The sequence below is a fragment of the Stegastes partitus genome, unplaced genomic scaffold, assembly GCF_000690725.1.
Source record: "Stegastes partitus isolate 25-593 unplaced genomic scaffold, Stegastes_partitus-1.0.2 Scaffold638, whole genome shotgun sequence".
Taxonomy (NCBI): Eukaryota; Metazoa; Chordata; class Actinopteri; family Pomacentridae; genus Stegastes; species Stegastes partitus.
The window spans coordinates 206736-231322 of NW_007578369.1; the positions used below are offsets into that span (position 1 = coordinate 206736).

The 24587-nt window shown below is 45.2% G+C and overlaps 2 protein-coding genes across 2 annotated transcripts in view; one reads left to right on the top strand and one right to left on the bottom strand.

Moving 5' to 3' along the window:
• Positions 1-4459, bottom strand: part of col4a6 (collagen, type IV, alpha 6) — a 129024-nt gene extending 124565 nt beyond the window's left edge. Inside the window, exons 1-3 of the mRNA XM_008289809.1 lie at positions 4409-4459; positions 4137-4256; positions 3908-3953 (exon numbers count right to left, since the gene is read on the bottom strand). Coding sequence (XP_008288031.1) covers positions 3908-3953; positions 4137-4147 — 57 coding nt within the window. The 5' untranslated portion in view covers positions 4148-4256; positions 4409-4459. The remainder of the gene's footprint in view (positions 1-3907; positions 3954-4136; positions 4257-4408) is intronic.
• A 3209-nt stretch (positions 4460-7668) lies between these two features.
• col4a5 (collagen, type IV, alpha 5 (Alport syndrome)) overlaps positions 7669-24587 on the top strand; it is a 47170-nt gene continuing 30251 nt past the window's right edge. Inside the window, exon 1 of the mRNA XM_008289811.1 lies at positions 7669-7956. Coding sequence (XP_008288033.1) covers positions 7867-7956 — 90 coding nt within the window. The 5' untranslated portion in view covers positions 7669-7866. The remainder of the gene's footprint in view (positions 7957-24587) is intronic.

Consider the following 24587-nt stretch of genomic DNA (forward strand, 5'->3'; position numbering starts at 1 on the left):
TTTCCAGCAGCACCACAAGTTAAAGCTGAAATAATGCAGAAATAAGCAGCGACCAGGATAAAAGTCAGCAAAATAAAAACTGAACAAACACAGACGTTTAAATGAGGCTCCGTGAACGTTTTTCTTGCCTCCCTGTGAAGCTTGTCGTTGGAGGAAACTCGACTCGGTTTGTGTGAAGAAACTATTTTTATGCTTCGACGTCACCACCAGCTAGCTGGCGCGCTAAACTAGCATCACAAACAAGGTAAACTAAAAAAAAATCATATGCAGCATAAAAATAAACCACCTACAGGCGAGCTTTAGTGTTGAGCTGAAACTGATTAGCTCCTCGCTAACGGTCGTCTCTCAGTGAGTGGACAGAAGATTCTGGAAGTAATTTCTCCAAAAATCTGAGCTCCGTCTATACAGGAGTGGAAATCAATTGTGTTTTTTTTCTGACAGATTTTGCACTTTGATTTGTGAAATAACACTTTAAAGCCGAGTTCAGTTAATATTAGCCGTGTGGTGGATTTAAAACAATTACAGTTTGTGTTTAAATCAGTTAGAAAATTGAAATTCTCTGATTTCAGCTTCCTAAAATGTGAATATTTTCTGGTTTCTTTGCTCCTCTCTGACAGTCAGCTGAAGATCTTTGGACAAAACAACACATCTGACCTCTTGGACTTTGGCTGACCTGTTTTCTCGTTTACATTTTGAAGGAAACATGCAGGCTTTAGACGTTGCCGGAGAGGCTTTGAGCTGGAAGGAGCCCCAGAAGGAGGTCGGAGGGGACGATGGAGACTGAACAGGTGACCACAGCTACACCCGATGTAGTCGTGATTCTTAGGCTTAGGTTTGGTTTTAGTTAGAATTTAGCATTAAATCAACACATCTAGGTTTAGGAACGGTAGACAAACAAGAAGCTTCGTTAAGTTCAAAAACCAAACTCGATTGAGGCACAGTTTGGGTTAAAATACGACTTTTCTTAACATCTTCATCGTCATCTAACACAAGATCGGTCGGATATAATAAAATATAATCCTGCAGGAAACACATTCCCCTCAAAGCACAACCGACAGCGACGTTTGGCAGGAGTGTCGTTTTAGGGACACGCGGCTGATCTTCTGATATTTTATAAAGCAAACAACTAATTGAGCATCAGCACATAAATCCTGAGTTATCGCAGCAGCTCAGCAACACTCTGACTCTCCCGAATCTCTGTCATCTGGAGCCCTGCAGCGTTTGTCAGGGAGATAAACCAGGTCGCTCTTATCTGCTGACACTGAAAACACCTGATGGCGGCACAGAAAGACGAGAGCGTTCACATCAAACTGGGACCAGACTTTGCAAACATCGTTTCACGTCCTATTCCCTATTTAGCATCAGAGCAACCCCATTTTTTAACTTGTGTTGAATATAATAATGCTAAAAACGTCTTTTAAATAATTTGGAATCACCAGTTTGAACCACTTTTTACGAGTAATCAGCTTAAAGTCACATCCCAGCAAACAGGAGTTGGAAAGGTTGATGCAGGTATATTCTAGAAATTCATCAACTGAATTAGAAAACGACTAACAATGACCTCTCTCAGGAAATCAGCCGCTGCTCTAAACAGTGTTTTGTGAACTGAAACGTCGTCAGTCTTGTTTTCGGCTCTAGAACACCATCTGATTTGACTGAATGAACCCGTGCTTCTGAGGAGAACTCAGCCGTCCTCCGCTAAAGTGCAAACACACAAACTCTGAGCTGGAACCCAAAGACTGGACGAGAGTGAAAGGCCAGACCACCCAATGAACTCATCTGTCACTCGGTGGACCCACATCACCCACTCAGCCTCTCACACACACACACACACACACACACACACACACACACACACACACACAGCACACCAGGGAGGTGGGAAGTGGGTGGAGGAGTCAATTCTGAGTCAATGCAGCTCAGTCAGCTGATTTCTATTGAGACGCAGGAAGCTTTGAGCCGCTGATTCGCTTTAATGTGGACGACAACGACCTCGCCGGCACGTCCGTCCCTCAGCTGAGAGCAAGCTGCAGGTGAACGTCATCCTGGAGCCGTCATGGACACAAACTAGTCTAGTCTAGCAGTTTGCAGTCGTGACTTCAGGTGCAGAAGATGTGCGTCTCGTTTGAAACCAGCAAAGCAAGAGACGTTTTAAAAGTCATCTCAGGTATTGTGCAGCTTGTGGGGAGTTTTCAGCGTCCCGCCCTGACAGGAGGTCAGCATCCACTCGTCCTGCTGCCACCATCAAACAGCGCCACCGTTCTTTGTTATTCTAATTGGGGAGCTAATAATTGCTGCTTTTGTTCACAGCTTAACCTGCTTCTTGTCATCACAGAGGACCAGTTTGTGCCTCAGCAAGGCGTCATTCTAACTTCTGTTTGATGCTTTTTTCCAGGATTTACAGTCTGAAGTAAAGTTTTCAGCTTGGTGATGCGTTTAAGGTTCTTCTCTGGTCACTGATTCAACTCCTAAAAACTCGTCTCTGTGGAGCAAAGTGACGTGTTTAGACTTTGTTTTCCGTGCAGATCTTCCCTTTATACCTTAAAATGTCTCAGACGTCGCTCTAGAATGTGCAGATCTACGTAGTCCCTGCTTCTCTTTTCACTCACTCCTCCACCACTCGCTGCAGCTCGAGCACACCAGCTCACCTACGACTCTAATCACACACCTTAAAACTCCTCGAGGCTGCACAGCAACAGTGAAAATACTGAAGTAATCCAACCATCAATGCTCAAACGTGGAGCTAATTCTGAAAAACAACGATGAGTCTGATTCAGTGATTTAGGTCAAACTGTCGGCTGCAAACATGATTTTGTTTAAAGTGAAAAGATTGTGTGAAATTAAACTCAAATGTCTGAATTAGCTGATATCAAACTGAATTCAAGTTGAAGTAACTCAATCAAATTGGCTTGATAACTACATTTTTATCACCTTGAGGTCAGGATTTCAGGTCCACACCAACACCAGTCCAACACTGGAGCAGCTTTATTTCTCAATTTCACTTTAAAAAACAGCAAAACACCAGCTGGAACAGCTTTAGGTTTGATGGGTAACCAATCTGGGAACTGGTGTTGATGTGAGAGGTGCACTGGCTAACACACCGACAAGGGAAACACTTGATTCTGTCCAGCTGGGTTTTAAAAGCTTCACTGAATTATCAACATTTCTTCAACCCATCGGCCCACATTTAGAAAGCAGAGTGAAACTGGAAACACTGGGACCTGAAGAACAAAGCTACAACCCGCAGGAGGTTCAACCTTCTGCTGCTGAGCTCAACCTGAGGAAGTGTGCAGAAAGGTGTGGCCTGGAAGCCTCGCTGCCCCAATAATCTGCTCCTGAATATGCAGCAGCGGGGCGGGGCTGGACATGCAAATGAGTGTGAGCGGGCACACTCAAAAACGAGCTGCTTTCTGCCCTCAGGCTACCAATAAATGCCGACTTCTGCCCAAAGCTCTAAAAAAAAAGTGAGCCACAGAGTTTGGAGACAGTTTGGAACAAAATGTGCAACAATGAGCGTCAGTGCTGCTAGAACTGACTGAAAATAACATTAACAAGTACAACAGGACCAAAGTGTGGCCAAAGTTGTGAAAACAATCAGAAAAGTGTCTCCTGATGAAGACACCCACAACATGACGCACGGAGGAGCCGCGCACGTCTCACTTCAGACACATGCAGCCGCCTGGAAGCGTGGATTCTTGCACCAGGCGGCTGCTGCGTTTAAACCGTCTCCATGAATCCACGCTGGAGCAGCTGCTGCTTCATATGAGGCTTTTACGCGCAGCCGCTTGATAAAAAGTGAACTCTGAGCGCAGCCAAGCTGCTCGGTTCGGTGCTGTGTGAGAGTTAAATAAACCGAGCTGAGAGCCACTTCGTGTGAAGGAGAGCAACATAAACAGATGGGACTTACTCCGTGCGCAGATCTCGCCGCCAGGGCCACCGCCACCACACAAATCCTGCCGGAGAAACAAACATTTTGAGGAGTCCACTCAGAACCTGGCAGGTAAAGTGCGCCGGAGCCGGAGTCCTGCAGCCCGCAGCGGCCAGCGGCGCTGCGCAGCTTCAGAACCCGAACCAGACTGGCGAGAAATTAAGTTCAAGAAGTGATTTTAAAGCGTAAAAAAATGAAAAAATCTTACAGTAATTTCATTTTGATCCGACTGGCAGAAAGGGAAGCGCAGGTCGAGACTCGATCCCCTTTTCTTCACCAGCAAGGCACTTCAAACGCGCTCATCGACGGCTCCAAAAACCCCTGTCATCTGCCCGGAGACACAGAGACACACACAGAAAGTAGTTCCACAGCCAAAGCCCGTCACACACACACACGCAGCTCGCAGCGGGACAACACAAGGTGCACACACAGCCTCTCTGCTGCCATTTCTTTCATTAAATCAGAGCTTATCCAACTCACCAAAGTTGCAGCGGTGAAGTCGCTGCTGCGCTCTCCGGGCTGTTGCGCTTCAACTCAGCAGCGCTCAGCAGCTCAGGAGAGGAGGGGCCAACACATGTCATTCATGCCTCCATACCTCTGGCTGCTGTGCACGGTTTATACCCGCACAGACACCAGAACCTCCTCAAACCGTGAGCTGCAGCAGAGGAGACGCTTCAGACTGAGCAGGTCTCCAATACAAGTTGAAATCTGTGCAAAAAGCTAAAAAACAGACAAATCATAAAGAAAACAGAAAGACTTTGGAGCTCAACCAAGCCTGATGCAATATAAAGTCCCTTAAACGTTAGTTTGTCAGTAATTAGTGGCCTCATGACACTTTCTGCACACATACACTCTTAGAGATCAGTCTGCATTAATCTCATTGAGATAAAACAACTTCTGATGACATTCGGTTCCACCTGCAGCCTCCACTGACTGAGTGGAGCTCCGCTTTTCTCTACAGTCAAAGTTATTATAACTGTATGAAACTGTTCATGAAAGAGGAAGAAAAGTTATCGAACCAGATTCATTAAGTTAAATCAGCTTGAATTTAGTTTAGAATCAACTAAAGCAGACATTTGACTTTCATTTACACACAAGGTTCAGTTGATGCAACATTATTATGTCGACACAGACGATTAAAGTCACGTTTGCAACTTAAAAGTTGACCCAAACTGGTAAATTACGTGTTTTTTGTAAAACAGAAAAATGTGAAAGTCGATAAAAATGAAGTTACCAAACTAACTTCCTTAAGTGACATCAGCTTGAATTTGTCCTCCATCGTTGCTTCCAGTCGTCCGTTCATTGGCCAGTTATCACACCGGATCCTGTTGGTTACGTCCGTGCTCGTGTTGATGTTCAGCACTGCCCGTAACATCCTGGTGCAGCGCCCGTCCACAGACTTCTGAAGGGTTGGCGTCAAGGTCCAGCAGTCACTGCCACAGAGGAGAAGAGACTCTACTGAAGAAGAAGCTGAGTTTGGTTTGGTGGGGGAGGTTGGCTGGTCATGCCATTCAGGGCCCTCCATGCCAGTGCCTTCCTCACTTTTATATCTTGCTCAGTTGAGTTGACCCATGAGCCCAGATACTTGAAGTCCATGACTTCTTTCAGCACAGTACCTCCTGCTGCTGTCAGAGGTTGATGTTCCGGTGGGACGTTGTCGGTGATGGCCTCAGTCTTCTTGGCATTTAGCCTGAGGCCAGCCTTGGGGCACTCCAGCTCTGCTCTGTTCAGTAGTTCTTGTGCTTAAATTGATGCAACAATATTATGATTGTAACTTTTGCTCCCTTTGGCCTGGACGCTCTTGTGAAAGAGGTTTTTAATCTCAATGGGTCTTTCCTGGTTAAATGAAGGTTAAATAAATTTAAATAAATGTCAACACAGCCAATTAAAATAACCTTTGCAACTCAAAAGTTACCCTTAACCAGTTAATTAGATCATTTTTTTATCCTGCAACCATACATTTAAGTAAGCGAGTCCCTTTAGTTGCTTTTTATCAGTCCATATGTGGACTTAAATCCTGATTTAATCTTTTATCATTTCATACATTTAAACCGAAGCCTGTTTTTCTTCAGATACTGTCTCACAGAGTCATCGTGTTGCAGGACTCAGCTCTACGCTACATGTGACGTAAAATGAGGGACTTTGTTTGAGCGTCTCCGTGCAGATCTAAACATGGTGCAGACGCCGAGTTACTCGAGTTGCAAACGGCCTCTTTCAGCCTCTCAATGTTCTATTTTAGTTCAACTTGACCCGAGCGAGGCCTCCACATTGTTTATAACAGCGTGTTGTGGATCACACTGGTGTCTCTGCTTCCATCATAGCACATAAACAGACGTCTCCTGCAGGTTGTTGATCTGCGGCGTCACACAGGGATCCTCACTGGGGCCGCATCAGTTTGTCGTGTCATTTGCAGAACTGCTGCATGAATTTGTTAGATTTGCGAACCAGACCGTAAAAACTGAAACTCTGTGCCGAGCAGCGTCTCAAATGTTTCTGCAAAACAAGTGCAACACGTTTGAATTCATGATCCTCTTGGCAGCTTCCAAATGAAGCAGAGAGTTTTTCATCTGATGAGTTGGAAGCTGAACAGAGTTGTTTGTCTTCAACAGTTGCCGCTAATGTTTCAGTCCAGTTTATTTATTTGCCTAAATGAGAAAAAAAAACATCGAGTTAAACACACAATTGTCAAATATGAAAACTCAAAACGTCCAGACATGCAGGAAACATCAGACAACCAACAACAGGATTCATCATCAGCAATAAAACCCAACGTTAAAAAAATACTCTTAATGGAAAATGATGCTACAAATTGGAGTTTGCTTGGCAGCACATTTTTTCCATTCCATTATTCCACCCCGTTTTAATTTTCCCCTTGTTTAGCTATAATTTAATGTGCAAACATGAGTTATTCCAAATCCTGATGGCACAAAGCCGAAAGGAGCAGATGTTAAAACTTGGCACCGCAAACCGGCAACACACTCTGGTGGCGGTTCTTCAGCTTTCTTGCATAATTTCTTATTAAAATGATGCTCAGTAACAATGAAAGAAGTATGTCGACCTTTTCAGACAAGATTTCATGACTTTCTGAGTATTGAATCCACAATGAGGCCTTATATTGTAAGAAAACAAGCCTGCAAGCAAAATGGCAGAATTTCACTTCCATGTGTGCCAGAGGAGGCTTCCATGGTCTCGTCTACACAGGAACGTTGTGCTAACAGCTCTTCCAACAATCCTCTGATTTTACACAACATTTGAAAGACTGAAGAGGACTATGAACTTCTTAAAAAGTTCATTTCACTGCCGACCTTTCCGCCAGCAGCATCCCCTCTGTCAGGAGTCAACACCTAGAATGTGACATTTAATAATCTGGCAGGAATGCAACGTGCCCGGGCCTATAGGAAATTTCAAAAAAAGGTTTAATGTCAAACCTTTTTTCTGCAGCCTCCGGCGTTGGGTTGGATTGGCATGCAAGGGCTCATATCCATCCGCGAGGTCCTACCAGATTAATGACTTAAAAACATATTTCAGAGCAAACTGCACCATTTGTCAGCTGCATCCAAGTGGCGCACATTGATTATCTGTTAGAGACCAAAGTTTGACGCGCAAATTCTCTGAGACGTTTACTTTCAGGTAAAGTTCCTCCTCTGGTGAAGGTGCAAGACATGATATCACTGATATCACTGCGCTCTGCGTGTGGAAAGTAGATCCGGCTGGGCAGGTTTGGAAGTCGAGGAGAGAAAAAGTTCGAGAGGGACGACAGAGGCGCACGGTGCCAGAGCCACGACCAGAGCAGCCTCGCAGCGCGACACACTGTTTCCACGGTTTTCCTGCTCCGCTCAGAGCCGGTGTGCAGGAGGCAGCAGGGCCGAGACATGCGAGCAGAGAGCCGCTCGGTGGGTCACAGTTAACGCGGCGGAGCCTTGTTTTATTCCCCCAAGATGAATAAAGAGCCGAAGAGCCTGCGACAGCCCGCCGCGGCTCTGCTCTTCCTCCTCCTGTGCGTCGCGGTGCAGCGATCCGACTCTGCGGTAAGTCTCTGCGCCTCCACTCTGCTTCTTTCTGCAGACATTTACTTTCCCGCTGCAAGATCCCGCAACCCGAGAGAGCTGCCGCGGTCCGGGAGCCGGCGCCGGGACCACCGGCTCCCAGCGAGCGGTTTATAAATAGAGACGCTGCTTTATAACAAGTGCTTCTGGTTTGGCTCTAATAATAATCCGGTTGGAGTTTTGCTGCGATGTAAATAATAAGCAGGTGCTTGGAGCACCTTTGCGCGGAGCCTTTTTGGCACCTTTTAGCGGCGGGACTTGAGCAGCTCAGCTTTGTCGTTTCACGGCAGATCGGACGGTTTGCTGCCTGCGCATCACATTTCTGCCTCCGTGCAACAGGAGGAAACCTGTAGCGACACGCAGAGCACTTTCCCCAGCGTGTGTGTGACTTTTATTCTGTTATCAGGACAAATATTGAGACGGGAGCTGAGTCCTGCTCCACCAGCCTCTGACCTGCAGCTCTGTCACTGGCACTCGGCGCGTCTTCCTGGACAGGCTGCTGTGCGTAATTTAGTTTGGTGACGACCCAGGAGAGGAAATGTGATTTTCACCTCTTCTGCAGGTGTGTTTAGTTTTGACAGCAGCTGCTTTCTGACGCAAAGTGCATCTTTACTGCTGGTTTCTGCTTTAGGCACCTCTCAGGTTGAGGTTCTGTCGTGACTTTGGTGCTTCTGTTATCGTACAGAGACATCAGGCGCAGATTTCTCTTTGCTGTTGTGTTCAGAAGCCCTGCAGGAGGTGTGTGTGTGTGTGTGTGTGTGTTGCTGTGCTTGTGCATACTCCACCTCTCCTCGCCTTCTACATTTGTTTAAATCAGTGTCTCCTCATCCAGCTGCTGCTCTGCAACTTTCCCTCTTTGACATCCCGGTTTGACGCAGCTGCTCCATCAAACTGCGGAGTCAAAGGGATGAGTCGGTGCAGGAGTCTCACTTCTCATGTAATATTCTGTTATTCAATGAATATTCACAGCTCATTAATAATTCAGGAGGCGCCTGCATGCTGAAGGCCCCGCCCACACACCAGGCGTGTCCAATCAGCTCTGCCGCTCATCAGTCTCCCAATAATCCAGCTATGTGAAGCATCTGCTGCTAAACCTTTAAACCTGCAGGACTCTTCTACCTTTGTGTTGCTGGTGGCAGCTGCATCACTTTCAGAGCAGCTGTGAGGCTGTTAGATGCCATGAAGTCACTGCTCACAGTTTCAGCTGATTAGAGAGAAGAAAATATGGGATTAACTTTCCCTCCTGAGTCTCTGAGTCTTGCCTGAACTCTGTGACCTTTCTCCTGCTTTCCAGTGAGGTTGTCTCGGCACAACACGGATTAAATCCGTCCTGAAAGCTGCAAAAGTTAACGTTGGACGCTGACGTGAACGGGTTTAATTGATGGACTTATTTAGTTTTACTGTAAAAGTCAAACATGTGTTTTCAGAGTAGAGGACGTGTCAAACAGCACCGTCCACAATGTGTTTATTCTGAAGTGAAAGGCTGTTTCTGTTCCATTCAACTTTTATTCTCTTCTGATAAGAAACCCTCTAAAAACACATGTTTGGGCCAAACAACAACAAAAATGAGTTCATGCAGCGGTTTGATCGAATCTTTTTGAGTTATGACAACTTCTACGCAAATTCTCTTCAATTATTTGATCATTTGGAGCAAAAACACCAGATTTCAAGTTTGTTTTATAGAAAATAACAAAAATCTCAGTTTATATTAAACACAGTTTTAACACACATTAAAATCATGTTTGCAACGTAAAAGGTTGATCTCAGCCTGTACATTTCCATTTCTGTCTGTCAGCAAGGCATTAAATAAATGTTGGAAACAGATCCAACATGACTTAAACACAGTCACAGCTGAGGATAAAGACTGGACGCCTCCTGAGATTCATCGAAGGGACGTTTGACATAATTCAAATGCAGCAATAAACAAGTTATCAATGCAAAAAAATGGAAGAACAGTGCAACAAAGGGAAAATAAAAAACGTGCAGAAGTCAGAACAGTTAGGATCTGCAGGAAGATATGCAGAAAAAAATGTAGAAAATGTATGTGCAGTGTCTGCAAACATGCAACAATAGAGCAGAAGAGTGATTAAAGTGGTTCAGTTTGTAGGTTTAGTTAAAGGTTTGTTGAGCGCACAGACGGGAGTGAAGGAGGTTGTTGTTTGACCTGCTTACAGCCTTTATCTTTAACTCAGGTTAGACTGAAAGATAGAAACTGATGAACTCCATCCCTCACATCCAAGCTGCCTTCTTCCTCAGCCCAGCGCTCCCAGTGCTCCCACTGAGGCCCCCTGGTGGAGGCAGCGCGCATAAACCCAACCTGCCTTCTTTATCTCTGCTCGCTGGAAGTCAAGCGTCTAATGAAAGACTTGAATCAATGTTTTCAGGCTTTTTAGGTCAGTTTACTGTCATCAGACTCACCAGATTTATAAATAAAAAAAATTCAGATTTCAGAATGTTTAAGAAGAACAAGACGACTCAGAGCAGTTTGTCCTTAAAGCTCACGTTACATCAGCTTCATTGTTATTAGTGTGTGTGTGTGCGTGTGTGTGTGTGTGTTGAGTATTAATCCTCTCCCAGATATGAATCTCCATTCAGCCAGGTGAGGGAGTTCAGCAGGTAATGTATACCTGCAGGTTTTCCTTTGAACCCGTCATGCCGCGCAAACCGCAAACACACACTTAATTTGATGCATGCTTTTCTGCACACACACACACACACACACAGATATGGACACATGCATGGCTGCTCCTGCACACACTCCCTCATGGCTTCCCTCACCTTTCACATGACCCGCATCCCAGGTGGGTTCGTCTGTCTGCCGGGTGAGCGGAGCGACTGCAGTCAGTCAAAACATCCTCGTGTCGCTCAGATAAATCTGTGACGTCGACGCTTTTTGGTGAAATATTTTATCTCCTCTCTGCCTCCAGTTTGTTTGTTGCCCAGGTCTGTTTCTTTCGTCTGCCGTTAACTCTCTTAACTTTTCTTTGTGCTTCATCCGTCTGTGAAGCTGTTTGTTGTCTCCAGAGGCTCTGCATCAGGGCCGTCCCTGGTCATCAGTCCTTTTCCTAATCAGTTGTTCGGCTGATAAAATGTCAGAAAATGGTGAAAAATGTGGATCAGCTCACGATGTCGGTGTCTTGTTTTGTCCACAATCTGAAGATATCCAGTTTCTTGTCACAGAGGCCGAAAGAAACCAGAAAATATTCACATTTTTAACTTTCTTAACAAATTACTTCAGCTCATGCATCATCAGAACAGAAGATGCTTGATTTAATAACAGGCAAATAATCGATGCATCGTTATAACAGTGTGTCGATCAGCCTCTGCTGGAGTTAATCAGTTACACATCAACCATTTATCATGAACTGTTCTGATAAATGATCCGTTTCAGAGTCTTCTGATTGCAGCTTCTTCAGTGTGAATGTTTTCTGCTTGTTTTTTTATTTTCTCCTCTAAGACAGTAAACTGAATGTCTCTGGGTTGTGGTCAAAACAAGACATTTGTTCTCTGAGGAATTTTCACTATTTTCTGACACTGAAAAGACAAACAGCAAATTGATTAAGAGAGAAAAATAACCGATTAATCGACAGTTTAAATCAGGGGTGTCAAATCCTGGTCCTCAAGGGCCACAGTCCTGCATGTTTTAGATGTTTCCTTCTTCCAACACACCTGATTCAAATGCTCATCATCAAGTTCTGCAGAAGCCTGATAACGATCCTGATCATGTGAATCAGGTGTGTTGGACGAGGGAAACCTCTAAAACATGCAGGACTGTGGCCCTCGAGGACCAGGATTGTGGTTTAAATGATCAATAACTTTCCAGTTTTCCTGGGATCTATAAGATGTTAGTTTTTAACAAATCTGTTCAAGCCAGAAGAGTCAGAGTCGGTTTCTGCAGTTTTTTCATGTGCAACTTAATCAGAATTAGACCCACTTCTAAGAGAAGAAATCAGCTCTTCATCTGCACAACATGAGACAGAAAACTTTGCTTCATCTCAACCCTGCACATGTTGTCACTGAACTTTAAGTTTAAAGTCAACAAACCTGAGCTGAACAGCCACATCAGAGACCAAACCAGCTTGATGTGCGTTTAAATTTCTGGCTGGAGTCACTGTGACGTCAGGCTCTTCACAGCTGCATCAGATTTATCTTTAAATAAGACAAAGATTGACATAATTTTGGCTCATTTTATTAGAAAAGCTTCCAGATAAACATCAGGTGAGTCTGGAGAGACTGAACAACACAACTCTGACTCATTCTGTTTCCTTTCTCACTCTTTTTTCCCTCCTTCCTTCTGTATCTTCCTCCCTCTCTTTTTTCTCCCCCATGTCTCCCCTCTTTCTCTCTCATCCCCCTCTACTTTTGTACCTGTTCTCGAATACAGCTTCCATCTTTATCTCCCCACAGAGAAGCTCCTTAACCAGGCAGCAGCAGCCACATTTACATCTACATTTCTATATCTGCACTTAAACCATCCAAACAAACAGTTTGTGTGCGTTCCTGCTGCTGTGTTTTTCCCGGCAGGACTCACACTGTGGTGTCAATGAGCTGCAGATGCCGTCAGGATTAGCAGGTGGACAAAAGTCAATGAGAGCTAACACCAAATGTTTAGACAGCTAATTACCCCGATGCAGCAGAGACGCTCCTCCTCTGCATCCGCTGCCCCGCTCCGTCTCTGTTTGCACCGGGAGGAGGCACGAAACTGGAGGAGAAATAGGAAAGGATGCAAACGAGGAGAGAGTTAGTCAAAGAAAACAGAGTTGTAGTTGTGCAGCCGATCAGAGAAAACAAGAATAAATCACTTTAGTTCATCAGAACATCAAATGTTGACTCTGTTTCTGCACCTCAGTGGAGAAACTAGTCCTGGAGATACGACTCATAAAACCTGAAATGTTGTAAATGTATTAAGTAGATATGAGTGGAAATGATCTTTTACAACTTCTACTTCCTGCCCACCGTTTAATGTAAAGCCACTATTCTGAGTCCAGTCATTCATCTGCTGTGTGGCTGTGAGGAGAGGTTTGTCTTTATTACAGTTAAGTAGAAAGAAGTCGTCCAGCGTTCTCCACCCTGAACGATGCTCTGTGCAGTCAGGAGGAGATGATGTGTGTATGAAATGAGCTGGAAAGTGTTTTAAAGGACCTTTTTCCAACACTTCACTGAATTCACAGATTTAATTCACTGATTAATTCATTAAAACTAAATTCAAGTTGAGGCAACTTAATGAAATTGGCTTTAAAACTTCATTTTCCTCACCAGGAGTTCAGGATTTCAGGTCCTCTAATCTATTCAGACAATTTAAGACGGTTAAGACTGCTAATTTAAAACATCTTTAATTGCAATAATTGGTTGAACATGTAGAAGCTGTGATGACTCGAAAAGAAAACTACTAATTTTAGAGTATTAGAGTGAAATCATGTAACCAGCAGCTCCCCGTAGCCTGAACCTCGTTGTTTCATTCACACAAGCATCCAGGATGTGGGTTCAGCTAGAAAAGCATTCAACGCTTTATTCTGTTTTTGAACCTATTTTTCTGCTCTATTTGGCTGTTTGCTGTCCTCAGACTTTTCTTCCAGATGCTCATAAATCTTCTGTTACACCTTCGGTGACCACAAACTCTGACGCCCTCTGAAAAGCTTTGTTTTCATTGGCAGAGGAGAAGCTGCTGTTTGCGCCATCAGTAGTCGGCGTTTTGAGCTTTTCAGCCAGACGAGGCAGCAGCGAGGCAAAAACAACGAGTCACTCACATAGACTGTATAAAAGATGGACGTAGCAACCGGCCCTGAAAAATGAAGCCAACCCGGACGTGTCAAAAACCTGCAGCATCACTACGTCCACTAGCTGCTGGCTCCAAAAATCCAAGATGTCAACCAGGAAGTAGCAAAACCCTGGCTTCATGTTCTCAGTGCAGAAACCAACGGGTGACGTCACGGTAGCTACGTCCTTCTTATATACAGTCTGTGGTCACTCATGATATCAATAAAAGGTAAACCAGCGAGCGGTGCAACGTTCGTTTGAACCAGCGGCTGTGTTTTGATGATGACTTCTTTCCTGGATTATAGCTGCGAGCATCGAGGCGTCTGTATCTGTTCCATCTTGCTCTTCTTGTCTGATTCTTATGCAGCTCTCTGGCTTTGATCTGTTCACACTTTGCAGCAGGGACACCAGAAATCCTTCTAAAACACTCGGTTTCTATCCGTCATTTGTCAACACACGTGGAACTGGAAGGAGTTGGTGCTTCGGGGATGTTTGCTCGGCTCGAGCTTGCGGAGAGATAAAGGTCGAGAGTTCAGCTTTTGGTGATGATCCAGATCTGGAGATTGGTGTTCATACACTGATGGGAAAGTCAGACAAGAAACATCTACAGTTTGCCAAAATCACAGAAAAAGGGTTTAGTCTGAATGTCATTTACGAACAAAGAGGGAAAATGCACAGATGTTTTTTTCCGACTTTGGTTTTTGTCTGTCACAAGAGTTCATCGAATAATCCAACCGATGGAGGTCTGAGTTTTACGTGAACCCGTCTGTGAGCGTAGTGGCTAAAAGGCGTAATCAAGCTTGAACTCGTGGTCAAACTCTGGCGGCGGAATGAGGACAGCTTGGACGTGATCCTGTTTCTGAAGTGTGTTGGCTTGTAGTGGGTGTGTTTGTGTGTGCGTGGCTGCGGTCCAGCGGGCTACCTGACAAGTCCACCTCCACACAGCGGTCACAAGACGGGCCGGCCTCCTTCTCTTTCTTCTCCTGACCTCCTTTTCTGAAAGAACATCATCCCCGTCTCTCGTTTTTTTTTTCCCTCCAAAACAACAAAAAAAAAAAGAAAGGAGGAATTTTACAGGCCAGAGGAAGCAGAGCGCCGCTGAGAGCAAAGTGAAATGAGACGTGCAGCAGAATCTGTGAAGAACCAGATCTGTAGCTTCAGGTGGGAAGCAGAGAAAACAATAAGGACGATTTATAGGGAGGAATAGAAAAACAGAGGCTCAGAGAACAAATAAATGGAGAACTGTGGGACTGAATAGCATCACATATTTGTCCTCCACGCAGGAGCATTTATTGTTTTGCATTCTTTCTTTCTTTCTGAGGAGCAGGAGGGAGGAGACTCTTAATCTGTCTGAGATCTGAGAGTTATTTTCATCAGATATCTTCTTCTTTACCTGCTGAAGCCTGAGTGTCCTCAGAGCTTCACAGCTTCCCTGTTGGAGCTACTGATGAATATTTGTGGATCGCTTCATCTTTACATCACTCAGCGCCTTTTTATTACTATCTGTTTTGCATCCTGTCTCCGATTACGTCTTCTTCTGTTGCTTCGTGTGTCACCTGTTCTTTTTACTCCCTGAATGTAGAACTCAAACTGCATTTCTTCTCTCTTTTACAGTCAAGTTTCTTATTTCCCCTTTTTTCTCTTCATAGCAGATGTGGAAGCTTCAGTTAAACACCATCGTTATCATGGTTAGCGTCTTCAAGTAGCGTGCAGAAATGTCACCAATGTTGCATGTAAGAAATGATTTGCAAATTGCAGGAACAACAAGCAAAACACTTCAAATCCTCTGAAGTTAACCTGAAAACTTTGTGGGCGTTATCTGTCCTCGCCATCACTTTCTTCCAGGCGAAAGTGGGGCAGCTCATAGCAGAGGGAGGCGGGAAGACGGAGGCAGAGAGGACATAGACTTCTAGAAATGTTTCCTCACTTCGTTGATGTTCCCTCCTGCTGATTAAAAGAGTCAAAAATGTCAATCAACACATCAACAGTAGAATTAATGGTGTGGTTGATGTAAAGGAAGAGCTCAGGTTGTGACAGGATGCTTGAAATAAATGATTCTATCATCTAAAATAACACAGAACGGTTGTCCTGTGTGTGTGTCTCGGTTACATGGACCACTGGGACATTAAGAAACATAAAGTTTGACGCTTTAACATGCAGGTCGGTGGGACTGACTTGCTTTAGGAGGCGGCCTCAAGTGGCCAGTCGAGGAACTGCAGCGTGTCCCTGGAGGTTTAACTGAAGGATAAAAGTTAATGCAGTGGAATTTCACCCAAAGTGAGCTGAAGAGGTTTTTATTTCTGAGCATTCTGCTGCTAAAGGAAGGAAGAGCACCAAGTAAAGTTCAAAGTGACAGAACAACAGCAACGATGGTGAGAATGACTGGAAAGCATGAATGGATGGCTTCAGTTCTCAGCATCCTAACTGATACTCTGGAGCCTCGTCCTTGAGTTTGACATGTTTTACGGGACAATTGATGTGTTGATTGACAATTAAATACTCTTTTAAGCAACATTAATGAGGTGGAACAACGTTTTTAGAAGTTCATCTCCTGTCTGCCTCCATCTGGTTTGAGCTGCTGTTTGGCCGACGGGAGGCGATGGCGAGGGGAGATAACGGACACAAACGGCTTAATGTGCAGTTTGTGGCGGCTTATGAGCGAATGAATGAAGTCATCAGAGCTGCAGCAGAGAGGCATGGAGGTGTTTTGACTGCTTGGACGTAGGAGGCGTCTGGTTCCCTCTTCTCCTCTGTTTTCCTCTCTCCCACACCGAGCACCTGTTTCTTTCATCGCGCTGTCGAGGAGGAAACAGGGTTTCCCCGACAACCACATGGGAAACGAGGGCGTGTGTGTGCGTGTGTGTTACTTTACATATTTCACAGTTACCACATTACCCTCACATCCCCGTCCAGACGGAGCCGGTTCAAAGATTTTATAAAAAGCAGAAATGTACGAGTGAAACCCACTCGTCTGTTTCACGGCTGGTGTAGAATGATGGAGGAGCGTTTCCCCGACGAGGACCTCGTGTGGCTTTGAGAAGTTTATTATGTGATGTTGTTCAGCTTCAGGAGGCTGGATGATGTCCTGTTTCCACCTAAACCTGCTCCAGCTGATTTTTCTGCCACGCGGGGGCAGCAGAGTAAGCTGTACACATTAAAATAGTATCCTATTAGATGAATATGGTGGACTTTATTGAATAAAAGCAGGAAGATCCATCCATCATCTCTACACCTTAATCCTCAGTAGGGTCATGGGGGGCTGGAGTCTATCCCAGCTGACTCAGGGTGAAGGCAGGTTCACCTGGACAGGTAACCAGTCTATCACAGGGCTACACTTAGAGACAGACAACCAAGCACACTCACATTCACACCTACGGACAATTTACAATCACCAATTAACCTCAGCATGTTTGTGGACTGTGGGAGGAAGCCGGAGAACCCGGAGAGAACCCACGCTGCACGGGGAGAACATGGAGACTCCACGCAGAAAGATCCCAGGTGTCCCCACTGGGATGTGAACTGGCGACCTTCCTGCTGCGAGGCAGCGATGCTAACCACTGATCCACTCTGCAGCAGGAACAGATCAACCTTATTTGTAGTCATTTCTCTGAATGTGGTCTAATCTCTACTGTTAGCTCGGTTTTGGTCTCCTCCACCTCCTCAGGGCAAACATGTGGCTCTGTGGCAGCTAGCTTGATGCTAACTGTGATTGTTTGCCATGTGGTCGTGGACGGTAGATTTTTAGAGCATGACGCTAAAAGCAGCTGCAGGACAGATGGCTGATGTGCAGAATGATGCATGTGGAGGATGTAAAACCAAAACACTGAGTCGTAATGCAGCCGCAGAGCTGCTGATCGGACCAGCATGCCTCAGGAGACGTGCACAGGAGAGCAATGGATCCTTGGAGGTGTAACGCCAGCTTCAATCACTATATTAACTTCTTACTCTTCTGCCGTGTTTGTGTTTTCCTCTCCTAACTCCTCCTTTCCTCCCCATCAGAGGAACTCGTACTGTTCACACACACTGGTTGAGGTTGATGCTGAGCTGTTTGAGTGTGTGTGGACGTCCGTCTGAGGTCTTCTGAGAGGTCAGACTTGGTTTAAGGGTTCAGGTCAGCCTTGGGTTTAGGTGGAGGTTGTGCGGTTGGGTTTAGGGCCGTGGATCTGGGGATGCATTATGTCGATAAGGCGGTGATGGTGCTGTGTGTGTGTGTGTGTGTGTGTGTGTGTGTGTGTGCTGCTCAGGTGGAGGCCGGTCGTAGCTAATCCCAGGTCAGCGTGGCGGCTGGTATGCAGCTAAGCCTTCAGCATGCCGTCGGAGGATAATGTTCAGCATGTCGGTGTGTGACTGAACATTTTTCACATTGCTGAGTGACACAACGCAGGGAGGCAGGAGATGAAGTCACCTGATCTGCTGCTTGTTGATGCATTTATTTAGTGACTTGTTCGGAGTTCATCCTTTTATCTCCTGCTTCTTCCACCGTTTCGGGGATGCTGCGAACGTGAGCTGTTCGTGCTCATGTGTCATTTGAAATGTCGCGGCCAAGTTAGTTAGTTAGTTTAATGAGGCTTTACTTTTCACTGGAGCATCGTGTGGAGTTCTGATGAAGGCTGCTCGCTCCATGCGTCCACAAGGGCTCGGCTGGGTTGAGATGTGACGGCTGAAGGCCAGAGGATGGGACTAAAAAAGACAATGATTCACGTTTTTCCTCATGTTCTTGTTTGTGGTTTGCTGGTAGAAGAAATGAGGCTGTAAGGTCTAGATTTCTCTCTCCTCCTCCTCCTCCTTCTTCCCTCAGGCTGAATTAGCATTTTTCACATACATTTGGAGACGACGGATAAAAACGGACTAAATCAGCGCCGATCTGTGTCGGCGGACTTCCCTTTTATTGTGCACTCCTCATGAGACGTCTTGCTTTGTTGACAGCACAGCGCGATTGGGAGTGAAATCTGAAATATGAAGACGAGGATTTTTTTTCTTTCTTTCTGGCCGCTGTGCGTGTGAACGCTGGATTCACGGCATTCCTCACCTCCTCTGGACAAACAGACCCCCGCCGCTCAAAACAACAGCAGATATCAGACATCTGTCACGGCGCAGACGGAGGAGAAGAAGGCGAAGGAGTCGGAGGGGTGGAGGGGAGGAAAAAAGAGGCCGAAAATTAGAGGCTGGGGGAGGAAGAAGATGAGAAAGAAGGGCGGAAACAGGGAGGACGGAAAGGAAAGTGAAATAGGGAGGAAAGAAGGACAGAAAGTGTTTGAAGCCGTCGTGTCTGATGTGTTTGATGAAGTTTTGCAGCTTCTTAACAAAGCAGTTTCCAGTTTTACAAACTGTTTATTGATCCGTTGGGAAAGTAAATATATGATTTTTAAAGCTAGCTAGAACACCACAAGGCCTCCAGGAGAGACGGCCCATTGTTCAGCTTCTTCAGTTTGACCTCGTTCATGCTTCAGAATCAATTTTTCTCCTTTTGAACACAAAGCCAACGAGCAGCGACTCCCCAGCTGCTGCTCTCAGACGCTCGTGTTCTCGTCTGAAGCAGTTTAAAGGAGGATATTTGGGAGAAACGTGGGCAGGACGGGAACCTGCCGCGACCTGCTTCTCCACAAGATCAGATCAGAGCGTGAGGCCGGGACGAACAAGAGCGAGCATGTTCAGGTTCAGGGATCCCAATCCGGCTGCGGCTGAAGTCCTCCGTCAGCACTTTACATGTGAATATAAATCTCTCGCGTACCGAACCTTCATTTGTCTCATTAAATTAGTCGGGACAGATTCTGCAGCTGTAGCCAGTTTTCCTTATAAATAGAGCTTTGTTTTCCAATCGAGCTCCTCTCTGTGTTCTCTGAGTGCTTTACATCCCTGTGGGCTCACTATTAATCATCGTCTAAAGCGACCTTTAAGTTGCGACAGTTTTACAATCAAGTCTATAAATCATAGATTAAATCCTAAAATCAAACCTTAATATAACAGAAATCATAACTTTAATGCACCAGCTCCTCAAAAAGTGAAATATGAACAGCTCTGCTTGACTTTGACTCATGAGTGTCTGCGTTATTTCATTTTAAGGTGTTTCAGATGCATTTTTAACTTCTGTTACGCCCCCATGTGGTGAAGCTGTGGAACCGCACGCAGAACTATGGGTCGTGCAAAACCCAGAACTATGCGGGCACTCCCTTCTCTTACTTCATCTGGTGTTCTTCTTTCATTAATTAAGCTCACGCTTTAACCACATGAAGGGGAATCTCACTGCTCTGGCAGGTAAAGACGTGTCAGATTTACGGCTGTTGCAGCAAACACTGATGGTGTTTACATGTGCACCAGTGTCCCCATCACCAGGCTTATCCTGGTTTTAATGCAGGACATGATGTTTACATGCAGCACAGAGAAATCTGGTCATTCAGCTTCAGCATGCGTGATAAATACTTGCATCCTGTTTACTGTTTGCACAGCTCCACTGAACACAAATGTGATATTCGTGTAACTGTCAGCTGAAATCATTTGAGGCTGGTGGGATACGTGATGGAGTTCAGTGGGGACAACAGTCAGCAGACCTTACAGGACCTTAAAGTGGATCAACATGCAAGTAAAATCAGAAATACTTTGCAAACTGTGAATTCAAAAATAACTAAAATTGGGGGAAAAAAGTGCACAAGTTGACAAAAACAACCCGACAGCGTGTGTGTTATAGAGCCGAAGTCTGAGCAGTTAATCCACTCTGCATCATAAACACAGCGTCCTATCAGCTGAGCTCCAGATGAATCTTCCACACAGCGCTCATGTGTTTCCCTCCCGTCGCTCCCACAGCTCCTCAGATACAGTATCAGGACGTCTTGTTTTGTCTACAGCAGAAGCTCCTGGATAAATATTAAGGTTGGGCTGCAGCTCATCCAAACAGCGATGCGCCTCCTGTGTGCAGGACTGGATGCTCGTTTATGGAAGCGCCGAGCAGCTCGCTGTTTGCTTCAAGGTTTACACAGATGTCGAAACACGTCAACACTTCAATGGATTTGTTTACAGGCAGATGTTTCCTTGTAGGGAAGTTTTTTTTTGTTGCCCTTCAGTCACTTAATATTTAAAATCTGCGATAGCTGGTCTCAATAGGGAAAAATAATACACATTCTAGGTCTTGTCGATCAGCTGTAGTACCTGGTTGTTCCACCAGGTGGAGCCTCCTCCTGTTAAGCACTGTAGAGACCAGAGGAGGCGTCTCTAAAACTATGGACAGTTTGTGTTGTATGTGATCAGAGAGCATTGTGGGGGTTTAGTTAGCAGAAGACACCATGACGAAGACTTCTGTGATTCTTAATGACCGCATTCAAGATGAAACTGGGACGGACCGGGACCGCGTTCTGATCGTCTAGAACTAGTGACATGTCCGCTGAAGATGACAGCGATGCCTGCACAAGACGAGTGTACGATGCATTTATCAGGAAATAAGTCAGAATTTGCAGCCCCCTGACACCTGAGCGACAGCAGACGTCAACACCGGCTCAGGTTGAGTCGGTTCTGATCCGCTTTTCCTTGAAGTGATGTTTTCAGCTGAGAAGTCTCAGTCTGACTGCAGAAGTGCTTCCAGGTGATTATAGACACCAACATGAACAAACAGACCGAGATAAATCCACACAAGTTGAGAGATGTTGACTGATTTATTGATAGAAGTCCAAAAGGCGTGACCGCGGTCCGGCCCACACGGTGCTGTAGGTACAGTTTGGGCGTCTTCACTCAGACCGAATCCCTCGTTTTTGGTATTGATCCGTGTGTGATTTTGCAGCAGATCTACGACGTGAGGGCGGTAAACTTTCCTTTTTCTCTGTTCTGAGCGTTCTGGGTTAACTTTTGACTTCCGCCCGCCCTCCCTCGGCTGCAGTCTGTCCCCAGGCTGCACATATGCAGGTATTCAGCTGGCAGCCCGCCGCTCCCTCTCTAATTTCTTGTTGCCCGTGGCTACGACGTGCCGTGCCAAGTGGTGATGTATGAGGAGCGCCGAGGAGGGAAGGCCGGCGTGTTTAAACCTGCGCTGCACAGGGCCGGGCCGGGCCGGGCCGGGCCGTCACGTCTGCCTGCTTACAAATGAGGGAATTTTCTGGAACAAGCACTGAAAGCTCACATAGAACAGAGGTTCACATGTGCACAGACAGACAGATGTTTAACACGGAGCCGTCATATTTACAGTTTGTTCAGCTCTAATGGTCGCATTCTTGAGCTGCAGCAATCTGTTCAGAGCTTTTCAGGTGACTGAAGAGAAAGAAAACAACAGAATCTAATTCAGATGAATGAGAATTAGTGGAACAGGACCAGAGACGTGTGGAGCTTAATGTCATTTGGCCTTGTTGGCGATCAGAGAGCATTGTGGGGGTTTAACTGGCGACGGGAACCACGACAAAGCCTTCTGTGGAGGTTAATGACACCTGGTCAGGTGTGTCTAACGAACCAACGGGCCTCAGACAGGTGTGTGGGAATTGCATCCAACGAATCCCATCATGTGAAAGCAGCAAATGTCATTCCTGATGAACAAACGCACTCCTGTTGTTGGAAAACCTGAATTAGTGGAAGCACAGCATGCGACCTCGTCTCCTGTTCAGATAAAATCACATATTGATAGACCAGTTTCAGGAATTCCCAAACATTCCCTGGAAGGTTTGTGAGAGAAGCAGGAGCTGTTGCTTTCTATCTGTTGTCGTCAGGCTGCAGCTCTGCTGGGTGTCCAGCAGGCAGATGTGTAGTCCAGACTTCAGCAGGACGGTTCACTCATCGCACAAGATTTAAAAAAAAAATGCAGCTGGATGCATGGTTTGTTTGAAAGGTGCATTTCACTTTGCAGATGTAAACCTTCTTATCGGGTTCTCGGATGTGAGGCCGGTGCAGCGGGGTGCAGAGGTGGTGGTCAGCTACCTGCAGCTTTCCCTCGGTGGGAGGTCACAGAGGTCAACATTCATTAGAGCAAATGAAAAGAGAAGAGAGGAATGAAAATTGCGTTGAGAGAGAAAGAAAAAAAGGAGGAGAATTCCCGGGAATATCAATGGAATTCCTGGACCGGCGCTGCGGCCCGACGGCGTGTGTGTGTGTGTGTGTGTGTGTGTGTGTGTGAAAGCGCGGTGGGGTCGGCCCGTCGGGGGGTCTTCCTCTTCCAAAGAGCCACCGAGTCAAAACACACATGGTCGGATTTCTGGCCAAGTGAAAATATTTGGGTTGGTCGTCGCTCGCGGCGCGTCAGCACCTTGAAGTAGTCGGAGTCCGGCGGCGATGAAAAGGCTCAGCGGTCAGCAGCACTCAGCAACAGGATAAACGCACACAGAGACACGCCGGAGGGCAACACATGCAGCACACACACACACACACACACACACACACACACACACACACACACACCACAGCAGCGACTGTCAGTCCACAGGCTGGTGGGTATCCTGATTACTTTATGTAACACAGTACTGCTGAGCAAACTAAACACCAAACATACGGACATATATGGAGCAGTGAGAGTGCCACATGACAAAAACAAATCAATAAAAAAAATACAAGTGGAAATAAAAAGAAGAATAAATATAATTATTATTATTTAATATTATTTTTTTTAAATTTCATTTTTATTTATTTTTATCATTTTTAATTTTTTCATTTTATTTAAAATTATTTTTACATAATTTTTTTAAATATTTTTTTCTTTTTTTTCCCCTATTTAATTTAAAGCAACATTTAAAAGCAAAGGACAAAGAAAAAGATGTGCAAAAAAAGGTGCGCCATAGGAATGTTGTTTTGCGCAGGTGCAGAAGGAATAGCACACAGGTAAAATAATAAAAATAGTAATAAAAAAATAACTTAAAAAAAATAAAATTTAAAAAATGATAAAAATAAATAAATAAAATAATAATATATTAATAATTATATATTTATTCTTCTTTTATTTCCACTTTATTTTTTAAAATTCTTTTTTTAAATTTATTTTTGTAATGTGGCACTCTCACCACAGACAAAACCTGCAAGAAATGTAGAGCGAACTAAATGTAAGTAATATTCACAAAAGGTTCCAGCCGTGAGTTGAATCAGGGGCAGAGCTCAGCTGAAATCAGGACTCCAGACTCCATCTTTAGATCTTCAGGTGCAGCAGCGCATCATCTAGACGAACCCACATTCTCTTTCTCACCTTTTTACTCTTTAGTTTTATTAGATTTATTCCTGTGTTTTTTCCTGTTTGCTCTTCTTTCATTAACTTCCTGTTTTATGCTAAAACTTTCCTCGTATGTCGCTCTGGTTTTGACCTCCTTTAATCAACCCTCATTAGTTTCACCTGCGTCTCGTCTCTTCCTGTTCTTCTACCTGCACGATTCTCCTCCACTGCGTTTCGTTTTCTGTCCTCCATTTACTTACCAGCTGCCTGTTTTTTATTTTAGTTTAACAGAAATAATGGTGCAGATTTAACCTGTTCTTTCACATTTAGATGATACAGAATGTGAAGCAGTGGTGCATTTTATTTTCATTTCTGACTTCTGACTGCTCTGATTTGCCGTCGCCTGACACTGAGACTCTCCTGTCATAAGGACTTTCTTTTATTAAACCCAGACCGTCAACGCTCCAACAGCCAGAGCATTTTCTTTTTTTGCTACTCGCCTGATGTCGGCACACAGGTGGAGAACTTACCTGTGGTGACTGATGTGCATGCAGAGACTAATGTAGTTTAAACTTCTGAAGCTACACTTTACAGATGTTCCCTGAACGCTTCACGTGCATCAGTCGTGGCTCGTTAGGCGGCTGTGCACGGAGAAGCTTCTAGTCTCCAACAGCTTGGATGCCTGTGACCCAGAATCACTTTGAAAAGAGTGAAATGAGGCTTCAGGTTTGAGAAGCTGAAACTGAGTTGG